The sequence below is a fragment of the Marmota monax genome, unplaced genomic scaffold (genome assembly GCF_021218885.2).
Source record: "Marmota monax isolate L192 unplaced genomic scaffold, Marmota_monax_Labrador192_F-V1.1 WCK01_AAM20220418_F8-fsc00109, whole genome shotgun sequence".
NCBI lineage: Eukaryota > Metazoa > Chordata > Mammalia > Rodentia > Sciuridae > Marmota > Marmota monax.
Window position 1 is genome coordinate 2,922,732 of NW_026695229.1, and position 15,975 is coordinate 2,938,706.

Sequence of the window (15,975 nt, forward strand, 5' to 3'; positions counted from 1 at the left end):
GTTAATATATTTCAAGGTTTATATTCTTAATATCTGTATTAATGGAGAAGACTAGTGGGGATTCATTTGGTTCTATCTGTCCTTTTTGCTCTGATTCTTCTTTACTTGTAGTTATCAGTCACAAAGGTGTCTTCCTTAAGTGCTAAACAGGTGGGGACAGTATTTCGTAGCAGAAGTGGTAATAGCTACCATGTGTTTTCTAGAAAACCTCATCTGTGTCACTATTAAAACTGAAAGTGAAAGGGTTTTCTTTTGTGGGGAGGCTGTGCTGGGAATCAAAACCAGGGCCTGGAGCATGCTAGGCTAGTAGTGCTTTACCACTGAGCTGTATATCCCCAGAATCTCAAGAGAAAGAAATTCTGTATAAAAATACCATTTTAAAATAATTCTATTTTTTTAACTCTTTCCCCTAAACTATTATCTTATAAATAGCCATGATTTTTTTTTTCATTTCATCTAGAAGGATTCCTTTACTTTTTTTTTTTTTTTTTTAGCTGAAACATGCTATTAATAGGGTAAAGGGTAATTAACTAGATTTAATAGACTTTTACCATGATTGTCTTATAGTTCAGAGCTTATCGTATTACTTTCTCGGTCTTAACTTTAAAATGAAAATACTGAACGAAAATTGGGAAATAATCTGAGTGAGTTGTGTCTAAAGTGGTAGTTGATATATTTTCTTCAAGATATTTTATTAACTTTGAAAAACAGGCTTTTTCAAATTATTTCTGAATTAATCTGGTTTCTCCTCAGGTTGTTAGTTTATGAGGCAGATGATTCCATATTTTTGGAATTTTTACAGTGCTTTTGAGAACTTTTAAGCACTTTTAAGAGCACTGCTAGCTGGGCATGGTGGCAGTTCTAATCTCACCTGCTTGGGAGGCTGAAACAAGAGGATCTCAAGTTCAAAGCCAGCCTCAGCAATTTAGTGATACCCTAAGCAACTCAGTGAGATCCTGTCTCTAAATACAATACAAAAAAGGGCTGGGATGTGGTTCAGTGATTAAGTGCCCCTGAGTTCAATCCCTGGTTACAAAAACCACTGCCGTTCAGTAAGTATATGATGCTGGTCATGTATGTGTTTATTACATTTTCTAGAAATGCCATTAAAATAAATAAAATGACAAGTGAATTTATTTTAACCCCAAATATAAAAAAATTGAAATTCCTTTTTTTGTATTAAATCTTCAAAATCCACTATGTATTATATACTTAAAACACCTCTCACCTTGCTGTAACCTTAGTTCAAACCGTATGTGACCAATGCTTTTCAATTAGACACTGTAGTTTTAAAAATGTAGCTTGATATTGGCCCTACTTTGGGGCAGATATTATTCTGCATGTTTGGGACCACCCACTACCAATTTATCCTACTTCATATAACAGCCTTGGGCCTTTTGTTTTTGAATATTTACCTTTCAAAGATTGATGTTAATACCTTTATTTCTGATTAATAATAGTCTGTTGTGTGGATGAACTGAACATTGTTTATCCATTTACCTATTGAAGAATATTTTGGTTGCTTCCAAATTTTGACATTTATGAACAAAGCTGCTATAATCCATGTACAGGTTTTTGTGGGGGTGTAAATTTTAAATTTCTTTGGGTAAATACCAAGGAGCACAGTTGTTGGTTCCTTTGGTAAGAGTATGTTTAGTTTTGTAAGAAACTGCAAACTGTCTTCCAAATGTGACTGTTACCATTTGGTATCTCATAAGCAACATATCAGAGTTTCTGTTGCTTCATGTCTTCATCAGCATTTGATGTTACTGTTTGGGATATTTGCAGTTCTAAGACATGCAATACCTTTTAATATGCAATTCTCTGATGAAGTAATGTGGAGAGTCTTTTAATATGTTTATTTGCCATTTGTATATCTTTGGTGAGGTATCTGTTCAGATCTTTTGCCCATTTTTTATTTGAGCTGTTTTCTTATTGTAAGATTTTAAGAATTCTTCAGGTGTATTGCATACCAATCTTTATCAGCTGTGCATTTTGTGAAGATTTCCTTCTAGTTTCTGACTTGTCTTTCCGTTCTCCTAATCGGGCCTTTCAAAGAGAGAAGTTTTACATTTTAACAATGTACAAACTTAATTTTCTCTTTCACATATTTTGATTTTGGTGTTGTATCTAAAATCACCATGAAACCTAAAATCCATAAATTTAAAATTCATTTTAAAATTTTTGTGAAAGGTATAAAATCTATGTAAAATCATTTTTGTTTGAATACTTATGTCCTCTTGTTTCAGCAGCTTTTGCAGAGAAACTATCCTTTCTCCATTGAAATGCCTTTGCTGCTTTGTCGAAGATAAGTTTGACTATTTTTTTTAGGGTCTATTTTCATGTTTTCGACTTACCTGTTTTTCACTGCTGTTACATTATGTAGATTATGGTGGCTTTATAGTATATCTTAAAGTTGGATAGAGTCAGTTAGCTCTAAGTTTATTCTCCATCTTTTCTCCAGTATTGTGGTGGTGTTCTCAGTTTTTTTGTTTTGTTTTGTTTTGTTTCTTTGCTACCCATATAAGCTTATCTGCAAAATAACTTGCTGGAATTTTAATTTGGAAGAACTGACACTTTGACAAATTGAGTATTCCTCTCATATACCTGAAATATTTTTCCATTTGTTTATATTTTTTATTTTTTTCCATTAGAATTTTGTAATATTTCCTTATAGATGTTATACATATATGGTTTTAATTTCAAATTCCATTTGTTCATCGTTGGTGTATAAGGAAGCATCTGTGATTTGGTATCTGCCATTAATTTAGGGACATTTTCTGTCATTGCTTCAGATATTTCTGATGTTTCCTTCTCTCTTCTCCTCTGGTATAACACCTCTTGTAATTATTCATTGTATACTTTGTTCTTTTTTTTTCTTTGAATGTCATTTTGGAAGTTTCTATTGACATATCTTCAAGCTCATTGACTTTTTTAAAAAATATGTTTTTAGTTGTAGATGGACAAAATACTGTATTCTATTTATTTATATTTATGTGGTGCTGAGGATCAAACCCATTGCCTCACACATACTAGGCAAGTGCTCTACCACTGAGCTACTACCCCAGCCCCAACCTCATTTATTCGTTGGCTAAATGTGGTATAGTTATGAGTCCTCATTTATTCGTTGGCTAAATGTGGTATAGTTATGAGTCTATCAGTGGTATTCTTTATTTCTGTTACAGTGTTTTTGATTTTGAACATTTCCTTTTGAATTTTTAGAGTTTCTGGTTCTCTATTTATGGTAGCCGTCTGCACTGACCTGTTGTTCACTTTTTTTCCACTAGAACTTTTAGTATAGCTATCATAGTTTTAAAACGTTCTTGTATGTCTGCTATTTTGACCCTTTGCTTACTTTGTTTTTTAAGACTGTTTTAACCTATCTTATAAGTTTTGATTGAAAGCTCTAAATAATATATGAGATTTGAAGGAACCCAGGTAATAGGCCTTTTGTGTAAGGTTTCCTCTGAACAGAGTTAGTAATAATGAAGGTTTTGTCTTGTGTACAATACCTGATATTTTCTTATTCAATGTGATATTGGTTTTAGGTTTCATTCATTACCATAATGAACTTTGAAGAAAGAATCCTCTTGTTCCATATTTACTGGGAATTATTTTGCTGTTTTTAATTAGGAACCGATTATGAACTATGACTAGTTACTTACCATGATGTTAAGAATTTTTCTCTTTTCTCAGATAGTTGTAATGCATTTTGTTAGCTTTTCTATTCTTGAATTGATAAATGAAACTTTAACTTGATTATGATATTCTAATATATAGCTTTGGATTCAATTTGTACAAGTTTTAAGGTTTAATCAGTACAGTACAGTTGTATGGCTTATGTGTTTATACTAAGTGCTATTTTATGTTTTGGTTGCACAACCACATTAGTTTTAGAAAATAAAGTTGTAACTTCTATGTTTTCAAGAACTCTGGAGCTGTATAAACAATTAAATTGTATGTTTATTGAAAGCTTGACTGTCTAAAGTTCATCTGGGACCACTCCCCTTTTTATTAAAAGCAGTTCTTTTAACAACTTTTCAGTTTCTTTTAATGAATTCTACTTTGGGGGGAGGGTTCTGCTGAGACAGTTTGTCTAAAACATTTAACAATTTATTTTACATTAATTATACTCAGTTAATTTTTATCATAAACTTTCTTTAGGAAAAGGAAACTAATTTGTGTATTTCCTTTTTATTACATTCTTGGAAAAATTTGAATGTGATTAATGTGATAAAGTAGCACTTTCAAAAATTATTTCCCACCCATCAGCAGTATTTTATTGTTATACTTTGTACCTATACAAGAGTTATTGTAAAATTAAAAGTCTTTAATGTAGTAATTATTCTCATTCTTAGGTGCATTTTATCTGGTCTTTGAATATATGGACCATGATCTAATGGGACTGCTGGAATCAGGCTTGGTTCATTTTAATGAAAATCACATAAAGTCATTTATGAGACAGCTCATGGAAGGTCTGGATTATTGTCATAAGAAGAACTTTTTGCATAGAGACATTAAATGTTCAAATATCCTTCTAAATAATAGGTATGGATATGAGTTTGATATATATGTTTAAAGTAAGTGTTATATACTATATACCTTGATTCTGTAAAGAGTTTCAGATTAGTTCATTGCTTTAAACTATTTTAATGTAACCAACATTACAGCTTTGGGCTACCTCTAAAGTTGTGTTAGATATATTTAATTAAATTCACTTCCAGTATAGTTTGTAATGTACATATAATAATACTTAGTTGCCTTTCTTAAAATATCATGAGTATTCTAATAATTGCCGATAGGCTTTCAGCTTTACATTACATGTTGATTTTTAGAATTTTTTTAAACATTTGTCACAATTAGAAAGTGAACTTTTTTGAAGTTGTGTATGAAGCTTATGTTAACTATTTCAGTAACTGCATAACCTCAGCTCTGGTAGTTCTCTTGTAATTGCTACTCTTATAATTGTTGCTGTTTGTTAGTTTATATGAGGCATGCCTGGTCATGATTTTAATTAATAGAAAATGTTCTGTGTGCTCAACCCCACTAAGAACTGGAAAATTAAACAAATTTTAAATGATTTGACATTTCTTGAGTATTATCGACTTGAAAAAGTTTTCAAGTCTTATTCCTAAGTAATGAAAATTCTCATTTATTTTCATTGAAGTATACTTTTCTAAATACAAACTGAACATTAGCAAAATTACTATTATACTAATACTATATTATAATAATGATAGTAATAATAGTAACAGAGTAATTCTTTGGTACCCATGGGAGATTGGTTTCAGGAACCTCCTCCCCTCTTGACCTAAATCTGTGAATGCTCATGTTCCTTATATAAAATGGCATAGTGTTTGCATATAACTAGCACATTTTCCCATATACTTTAAATCATCTCCAGATTATTTACAATACCTAATGCACAGTAAAAGGCTATGCAAATAGTTGATAATTCTGTATTGTTTAGGGAATAATAATAAGAAAAATAGGTCTGTATAAGTTTAGTACAGATGCATTTTCCCCAATATTTTTAATCTGCATTGGTTGAATCTGCAGATTGAGAACCCATAGCTATGGATGGACGCCTCAACTACTATAATAGTAATAGCAGCTGAAACTGTTTAAAGAAAAGTACTGTTTGTCATTGGTTAATTTTTCTACTGCTTGACTTTTCTTGTAAGACATTGGCAGTATTGCAGTGTAATCAAAGTTAATGTGTCTTTTTGATTAGTTCAAGGAATAGAGTATGAATCTACATTATCAATTCAGAGTAGAATAACAGCTGTTGTCCATTTTTTATTTCCACCAGAGGGCAGATAAAGCTTGCTGATTTTGGACTTGCTCGTTTGTATAGCTCAGAAGAAAGGTAAGAATACTCTTATATGAACATTGTAGACACTGAAGTCTGTTTTTAGAATCTGTATTGTAAAACACCTTATTTTTTAATTGTTGTATTTTTTTAAAATGACATTAACTTTTCATGTTTAAATACACAAAATAATGACACTTTATACTATATTGGATTGCCTAGTTATAAAATTTTATGTAGTCAATTTAAAAATAATTGATTTTTGGCACAGGTAAATATAGTTTTGTTAAAATATGCAATTTTAAATATGACTGAATTTCAAATAATTTTAAAAATTAATGCTAATTTCTGATGCAGATCCAGACATTAAGATATTCTTAATTTTTGTATTTTGTAAGAAACCTTAATGTATGTTTTTAAAATTATACATTTAAAAAACTTTTTTCTTTTTTGGCGGAGGGTGAGGGGTGGTGGTGCTGGGGATCAAACCCAGACATGTGCTCTACCACTGATCTTACACTCCAGCTGTCAAATACCATTTTAATTATTGTTTTAGACTTCACTTTGTGTGTGTTATGTCTATAGTTGTGTTTTTGTTTGTTTTTCTTTGTTTTGATAACTACTTGAAACTCTTTAAGCAAAATATTATGAGGAAGTTATATGTGTAAAACATAAAAATGTTAGAGCTTCTGTGGCTAAAGTTAGGTGTGTATCTGATTTGATTTCCTTTGAGTCTGGTGATGAGAAATATGACTTGCCTTGTTAGTATATAGCAGCTAAAACTGTTTAAAGAAAAGTACTTTTTGTCATCTGGTGAATTTTTCTACTGCTTGACTTTTTAACATGGAATTTCAAAAATAAAATATTATGTGAAATAGCAGCTTTTACACAAATAAACTCTGAAATTAACAGATTCATGAAAATTTGGTCAGTTTAGCTCAATCTTATTTACTTTTGGATTTATTGATATATAAATATATCTTTATATATTAAAATTTTATGGCAATTGTGTCATTTCTTTAGTGTCACCTTTTAATAGTAATGAAACATAAGTTGATTGAATTTCTTAGAAATAGGTGTTTGCTTTCAGTGAATCTTTGCTAATTTTTGGTTAGTTGAGGAAATAAATAAAAATTCTTTTGTTTGAATTTTTCAGAGTGAAAAATCTGTTTAATTTTGCGGTACCTGTGACATCATTGTGAAAAATCTTTGCATTGTTTATTGTTCTAGTGTAAAGGTTTTCAAATAATGATCTGAGAGTTTGGAGAAAATCCCCAGAGAGTATTTTATGAACAGAGTTGTGATTGGACAGGGGTCTTAGTTCTCTATATCTACTTTTATGAGAGTCATTTTCTTTTTATTTTACCCACTGTACTCAGAGTTAATATTTGAAGAAAGGGTTGTATGGATTTTTGGTGTGTTTGTGTGTGTGTCTGTTTTATAAAACTGTTCTAGAGCCTAAAAAGGTAATGCTCCTCATTTTGCATTTGTGAAAATTGATAACCAGACAGGATTGAATGACTTTCTTTTTAAAAACTTGTTTTTAATTGGAATATAAAAGTTGTATATATTTGTTGTGTACAATGTGTCATTTTGCAATATACGTATATTGTGGAATGCCTAAAGGATCCAAGTAACATGCCTTACCTCAGGGTTTTTGGTTTGTTTTTAGTTTTGGTAAGAATACTTAAAGTCTCCTCTCAGCAGTTGTCAAGAATATAATATATTGCTGTTAAGAATCACCATGTTGTCCAAAGGATCACTTACTCTTCCTGTCTCACTGACATTTTATGTTCTTTGACCAACTCTTAATCCCAATCTCAGCCTCTGGTAACCACCACTGTATTTTATACTTACATGAGTTCAACTCTTTTATATTCTGCATATAAGTGATATCATGCAAGCTTTGTTTTTTGTTGCTGGCTTATTTCACTTAACAATAATGCCCTTCACTTTTATCTCTGTTGTCATAAATAATGGAATTGCCTTCTATTAAGAAGAAGAGTATTCCATTGTGTGTGCACACACACACACCCCATATTTTCTTTTAACAATTCATTTGTTAATGAACACTTACATTATTTCCATATCTTTGCTATTATTAAGGATTGAATGACTAAAAGTCAGAAGATATTGGCAATGTATAGTTCAAGGTTTTCTGTTCTCAGTTTTTTTCTTATTCCATCATGTGTAATAGTGCCCTTTTGTAGAAGATGAAAAGAAAAGCTGATCTTAATGTGTACTTAATATAAAACTTAATTGGTATGACATTTTTGAATGACTAAATTTCTGTGCATTTTTTTAGGGGAACACTTTAGTTAATTAAGGATTTTGTTTGCTTAACTGGTTGAGATTTCACTGTAATTATATTATCCTTAATACAAGTATATGTTTGTTGTACTTAAGTATAAATCTCATTGTTTTTATTTTCTTATTACGTTTCAATGAATACTATTAAGCCATATTTTATAAATCAAAACTCTATTTTCCCATTGATTTCTATTTTAAATGTAGTGTTGGTTTCCAGTGAAGTGTCAGAAATATGACAGTTTACTGGGCCATGTTCTTTATTACCCTGTTGGATTCATGGAGGAATTTTGAGTTTAGAAAAGCAGAAAATTTAAATCTTTTAATTTTGCATTTTTCAGGTAATATTAATTGAATTTTTCTGGTCGGTGAAATTTATAAGAGAAATAATTGGTGTCGTTTTATAAGCAAATGTCTTATTCTGATTAAGAGATTTATATACTCCTTTAAATTGCCCTCTCTCTCTCTTTTTTTTAATAGTAAGCTTTCTTTTTTTAAAAAATTTTTTTAGTTATCAATGAACCTTTATTTTATTTATTGATACATGGTGCTGAGGATCGAACCCGGTGCCTCACACATGATAGGCAAGCGCTCTGCCACTGAGCCACCACCCCAGCCCACCTCCTCTTTTTAAAGGTAACAGTTATTCTCTTTAAAATCCATTGGAGAAATAGGCTTTATTTTTGTAGAATGCCTTCAAAATATATATTTTCTTCCAGTGAATCTTAATAACACTCTGATTTTAAAAGAAATTTTACTGTAATGTACCCATGTACATTTTAAGTTACTTTGAAATAGTTTCTAGTTAGCTACTATAGATAGATAGATAGAATAATTGAAGTGTTTAAAAATTTAGTGTAAGGTTTTTCATTTTAAAATAGAGCAGATTTCAGCCTGTTACTGTAATAGCATCAACCACAACTCCCATTTAATTTTTGATATGCCTTTTTTTTAATTGTGAGAAAAACTGGTTAGAATTATAGCTAGTACTTTCGGTCTGTAATCAGTATGGACCTCCCTGTTACATGTGCTATAATAGAAGAAAGAAAGAGAGTCACTAATTTAAAGTTAGGAAGGTGTATGGTGAGAAGTAATATTTTTAAACCTGAATTATTTCCTCATTTTGAATATCAATATTCACACTTTATTCTGTTCAACATTGGAAACTATAGAACTATATAACCTATGTTTCAGTACTATTTAGTTGTCAATGAACCTTTATTTTATTTATTTATACGTGGTTCTGAGGATCGAACCCGGTGCCTCACACATGCTAGGCAAGCGCTCTGCCACTGAGCCACCACCCCAGCCCACCCCCTCTTTTTTAAGTAACAGTTATTCTCTTTAAAATCCATTGGAGAAATAGGCTTGGTTAGTTGAGGAAATAAATAAAAATTCTAGAGCCTAAAAAGCTAATGCTCTTCTTTTCAAAGATTCTGTGCAACTTTCCCAGAATCTTTGAGTCATAGTATTTCCCCTTTTCTGAGTCTTTATTAGGAAGTTATAGGTACAGTGTTTTACTAAAAGATGGAGTTCCTCTGTGTGTGTCGTGTGTCTCCCATATGACATATAAATTAAAATTAACTTCATTTCCTGAGAGGAAAATATGAAGTTTACTTTTTTGATATATAAGGAACATAAAATCCACATCCTAAATTAGGGAATTTTTGGTTCTAGTCCTGGCATTGTTGTTTAATCTGTTGTGGAATCTTAGTTAAATTACTTAACCTCTCTGAGCCTCGTTATTCTCGATATAAAATCTCCCAAGGGAGGGGAGGGGAGCTAAGTGGTAGAGCACTTATCTAGAATACATGAGACCTTAGGTTCCACTTACTAGTACTGCAAAAAATAAAATCTCCAAATCCATTACTTACATAGTATTGAAAAGCATCTTTTATGGTTCTAAAAATTGCAGTCAAAATAAAATAGATTCTTTGAACAGTAATCAGTTTACTGCATTTTTGTGTGAGGGAGAAAAGAGAGGTAAGTAAAAGAGTTTTGAGTTATAAAACACTAGTTTATCAATACCACCCTCCCACACACCGTTTTGAAGGCAATATCACCATCTAGTGGCCCTCTAAAAAGTTGCAATTAAAAGCAAAACTGTTTTCTCAAAGCTGGTACCAGGAAAAACAGTAGGACCTTATGATACTCATCTAAGGACTAGATGAAAATACTCAGCATTAAAAATTGCTTCCTAAACTCAAGTCATTATTGCTTGTGTACTTACTTTGTCACTCAGTCTATAATTATGTCATTTTTAAGGCAGACCATATGCATACTTCTGGAGGTCTTTTGATTGCTTGCTTGTTATGTGGTGCTGGGAATTGGACCCAGGACCTCATGTATGCTAGGCAAATGCACTACTGCTAAGTATACATCTGTATCCTATTTTTAAATTTTATGTGCCCTAGAACATCAGATGTATTTACAGTAAATCCCTCATTCTGATCCAGGAGAAAACTATCCCAATCTGGTATAAATCAGTGCAGGGAATTGTTGGGGATCCAGGTAATAAAGAAGCATTGGACAAAAACCATGTTGTCATAAAAGATTACTATGTAATAACATAGGACTAACAATAATACAATTAAACAAGCTTCAGGAATGGATATGTTCATTTAGATCACTGATTTAATATTTAATTAGATAATCAAAATTAAATTGTAGTTCCTCTGGTGTACATATGGTAGTCTACATTTTAAATCATGTAAAACGGGAAAGGCAATTTAGTTCTTTTGGAGCACAATGTTGCCCCTTCCTCATGTTGAGGAAGTCTCACCCATGTTCTTAATGTTGAACACTTATTAATATAAATTTCAGGCTTTGGTCTTTTTTCTGATCTCAAATCCTTTGTGTTTGCTAAACATCTTCACCTGTATGATCTGGGGTATTTTAAATTAAACCTTGGTTTCAAAACCACTCTGATCTCTTCCCATAAAAAAAAATTTTTGCTCCTTTCCTTTATTCTGTTTTAGTTATCCAGTCACTCTCACAGGTGTGTCTCATATGATCCTTGTAAATAGAATTCTATTGGCTTTCCAACCTCTTTGTCCCTAATTTTTTTCTCTCCTGCCATTTTTACCTGATGGCATTCCCAGCACTCCAGATAGTAATGATGTTGAACTATTTGCAGTTCCCTAAGCATGCTGTGCTCTGAAATACCTTGTCACTGTCTAAGACTTTTTTATTGTGTTATACCTCTTATTGCCTCAGCCTGCAAATTTTTTTCCTTTAGTGTGCAGTTCAGGTGTTACCTCCTTTGAAATCTGCTGTGAATCACACAGGCATCATTGGATGCATCTTCCTTCATTTGTTCCGATTATATTATTAATTGTACTATGTAATACTTACAATACAATTTGGAAAGCAATATATATATATATATATATATATATACATTATTTCTATATTGCTTTCCAGATTTTAGGACTCTAAGCACTACAACCATGTTTTTTGTTTGTTTGTTTGTTTTATTAGACTAACCATGCTTAAGCAGTACACTGTCCAGCTCAGAGTTTCAATAAATATTTGTTATGTATAAATACTTAAATATCTTAACAAATATTTTAAAAAGCAAAGGAAAGAACAAACTTGAATAGCATTTGTGTATGGTACCTTATTATGTATAGTCCTCCTTTCCCAAGAATTAAGAGAAAGTCCTCTGAGATGGGACATGTCCTCTTAGGCACATGTTAGGGCAAACTGAAGTTTAGAAAATTTAAGTGCATTTGCATCGTCACACAACCAACACAGTGATAGAATGAGGAATGAACTGAGGTCTTTTGAAAGAAAGATAGTTAACTTTCTTTTTTTTTTTTTTCAGTTTTTTTTTTTTGTAGTTGTAGATGAACAGAATGCTTTTATTTTATTTGTTTATTTTTATGTGGTGCTGAGGATCAAACCCAGGACCTCCTGTTTGCTGAGCAAGTGCTCTACCACTGAGCTACCTCCCTAGCCTAAGATAGTTTATTTTCATTATAGTGTAGTGCTTCTCTGATAAGATTCTGGATCCAGCCTTCATTATCTAAAAGTATCTTCTAGGAAGTGTTCCTGAGGGGCCTATTAGATGAACTTTATAAGGTACCATTAGGCTAATGACCATTTTTGGAGTTCTTTGGTACCAGAAGGTCTACTGAATTTTACTTTCTCTACTTACTTACTCTCCAAATGTAATATTTTATTTTTGTTAAGTGACATATGTTTTAGTTCTAGCCTTCCTAGCAGGTTAGCAAGTTGTATGGTATTTCCATTTCTGAGTCTTATTGGATTCCATTGTTTTTTAAGCAGCTTTAAAGTTTCTTAAACATCTAATGAGAAATCTATAAATAAGATATATTTTGATAGCATTATTTAAAATTACCTGACATTTCCCATGAAGGTGGTGTTGTCAAAGATTTTTTAAAAAAATATTAGTTTACCTCATTGATAAAGTGATAGTATGCACGTTCTTTAAAAAAAAATGGTAATTAGATTTGCAGAGGAAAAAGCTTTTTTGAGGTGGTACTGGGAATTGAACCTAGGAATTTTTTACCACTGAGCCATATTCCCAGTCCTTTTTTACATTTTATTTAGAGACAGGGTCTCTCTGAGTTGCTTAGAGCCTGGCTAAGTTGTTGAGGCCAGCTTTGAAGTTGCAATCCTCCTGCCTCAGCCTCCTGAACCACTAGATTACAGTCAAGCACCATCACGTTCCAGCTTAATTTTTGCCACCTAAGAATTATAGCTTACTGGAGTTACTAATTAGTTTTTCTAATTTAGGTAGATGATGTGGGGGTGTGTTCTGCCATGTAATATAATTTATTGCTTTCAATTTATCTTTAATTATGGAAATAAATTAGAATGGTTCTTTCATAGGCTCTTTTTTTAAGTGTACAACATCTAAAAACCTGATTTTTTTTTTTAGTTCTGTTTCTTCAGTAGGTACTTATTTGTTGTGAAAAGAATAGGAAAAGAATGTAAATATTTTTAATTCACAAAAATAAAAGGAATCCTGTATGTGTTATCACATCAGTTTGCTTATCATTTTTTTTTTTTTTTTTATGATCTTTAGGATGTTGACATTGGGTGGCTAAACCTAGAAGACCCAAGTTTGGAATGTTCATTTTTGAGGATTCTTGAGTTTTCATTTACTTACTTTTGGATGATCTGTTCTCATATTATAACAGTGCATTAATTTTCCTGGGATTTAGACTTTAGCCAGAAGGCTTCAAAAGATAATTTCAATCTCTCAATTTTTGTCTTTACATTTATAAACACAATATCTTAGTGATAACATGAATATTTTCTCAATAGTACTATAAACTGTTGAATGGGATGATGCACAAAATTGTCCTGTTCTCTACTAATTCTACCTACCTGTCTGCATACTTTCTCAGTGTTTGCTTCTTTCTCATCAAATAATAAGGTAGAAAGTGAGGCATAGTACCTATTTTGCATAGATTTTGAGTAAATATTCATCAATTTTTTTTGAAACCAGTTTATTGAAAATATTTGAAGCATAATTAAAAGTCCACTCACTTCTTGAACAATGTACCTTGGCTTTATCTCCTTGCTTTAGAAATTGTTCATTTGCTTAGCTATTTCAGGGAACCAAAAGTTCAATGTGATTGGGTCATGAACCAAATAAATTATTTTATATATCTTCTGTGGATATTCACCAGAAGGAAGTAATACTAAAATTGTAACACATTAACATTATATCTTACACTGTCAGTTTGACTGTGCTTTGGAAAGAGAATTGGTCTTTTAAATCTGGAAACAGGGACAACCAGTTAGAAAACTATTACATTAAATTTAGATAGGATGATTCTGGCTGAAACTAGGGAATGGGCATAGGTATCAGAGATAAATTATGTCATAAGTATATATTGGAGAATTATTAAAACTTGGTGATTGAATATGTGTTGTGAGCCACAACCCAGTCTCTTCTCTTACTGTAAGGTTTCTCTCATAGCATCTGGATAAATGGTTTATTAGTTAGGATAGGCTAAGCCTATTTTAACAAAGAACCTCAAAATTAGCTGTATAAAGAATGAGAATTTATATTTCTCACTTAATGATATAAAATAATTGTTGCTTACCTAATTTACCATTAATATTTAACCATATCATCAGGTCAAATGATGATTGTTTCATATAGTGATCCAGGAAACCAGGTTGGATGATCTGCCATCTTCTACAAATGCCTTCCAAGGCTGTTGCCAGAAGTAAGAAAATAGGGAGAAACGTTATGATGAGCCAGGCCTAGTAATGGCACGTATCACATGTATTCCCATTCCATTGGAGAGCATTTGTCATATGGCCACATGTCACTACAGTGAGCCTGGGAAATGTAGCATAGCTGGGCGGCTGCCATAGAAAAAAGGAATAACAAATTTTAGAGGACAACTATCGTTCTCTGCCACAAATGGTGATGCTGTTTGCTGAGACAGGAAGCAGGAAGAGAGAGAAGCAATTTGCAGCAAAAGGTAATAAATTTACTTTTGGATGTGTTTTGATGTAGGTACTTATAGGACTTATAAATCTGCATGCATAATAATAGAAAAGTGATCTTAATAAGCATCAATTGGAAAAAATTAGTCTCATTTTTCTATAACAATATGATAATCCAGGGATTTAAAAGTTATTTTTCTTTGGGAAACAATTGAAAATAGAAAAGGAGAACTGCAAAAAACGGTTATCTTAGTTGTTATGTGGTTATGGCATAAGTCAGTCAATAAAAGATGTTTACTCTATGCCAGACATGGATCTGATAATACTATTGGCTAGATATTAGAGATGAACTCATTTATATGGTGATGAGAGAAGTTTTGAAAGGGTGGGACAAAGGAAAAAAATTTAAAATATAAAGTAATAAGCGTACTACAAAGCAAATAAAATAGTGACTGTACATCCCATATGGGAAAATGATGGTGGTAGCTAGGATAATTTTCTCTAGGGCAATTTAGGATGGACCTCTTTAAGGAAGTAAATTGCAGGTAAGACCTGAGTGATGAGAATGAAAAAACCTGAAGAAGGCCTGGGCAAAGAACATAGGAATTAAAAAGTAGAAGTATTGAGTTAGTGGGTAGCCTGGGAACAGACTTGGAAAGTTTAAAGGTCATAAAGATGCCCATCCTGATAGTAGTTGGTGTACATTGATATCAGTGTACAATGATATCAAATGAAGTAAATTTTATTTTGTTGCAGTGGGAAATCTTGTTAAAATACTTTGAAACAAGTAGGTGATAAGATCTGGTTTTATGCTTTAAAGACAGCAATAACAAAAAGTTTTTAAAAGAATTGAGGGAAGGTTAGGGTTGGAGGGAAGAAGCCAGTGAAGGTATTGATACATTAGTACCAATGAAATGATTTTAATGACTGATTCAGATTATAGCTGTTGAGTTAGATTTAGGATTTGAGGGAAAGAGGGATCAAGAATGACTCCTGGATTTTTGATCTCAGAAGCTAGATAGGATAATAGAGATCCCAGATTTGCTTTCCAGTTAACTGTGGCTCTCCTTATTCGGTTCAAAATCACTATAAATTACAATATAAAAGAACCAGTACAGATTTTATTATATGTGTTGTGGGAAAAATTAAGCATTTTATAGCTAGCTTAGTATATTCTTTTATATGATTCTTTTTTCCCCCTTTCTTATAATCTTGAAAGCCCTAAGGTAGGGAAGACCATAACCATATTTCATCTTCCCTTTCCTTCTTCTCCAATCTCTAGAATTCCTAGGATTGTAGAGGCAAAACATTGGAATCTATCATTAAACTGATAGAAAATTTGTAACAGAAAGTAATTTTTAGAAATATTCAGAAAAGCCAGTAATATATATACATTAAATATATTTGCTGTATGCTTAGAA

At 31.8% G+C, this 15,975-nt stretch overlaps 1 protein-coding gene across 2 annotated transcripts in view; it reads left to right on the top strand.

Annotated features, from left to right (window-relative positions):
- Positions 1–15,975, top strand: part of Cdk13 (cyclin dependent kinase 13) — a 99,143-nt gene that overhangs the window by 57,078 nt on the left and 26,090 nt on the right. For both annotated transcript variants that reach the window (XM_046437912.2, XM_046437913.2), the window contains exons 6-7: positions 4,359–4,548; positions 5,813–5,869. In XM_046437912.2, the coding sequence (XP_046293868.1) occupies positions 4,359–4,548; positions 5,813–5,869 (247 nt within the window). The remainder of the gene's footprint in view (positions 1–4,358; positions 4,549–5,812; positions 5,870–15,975) is intronic.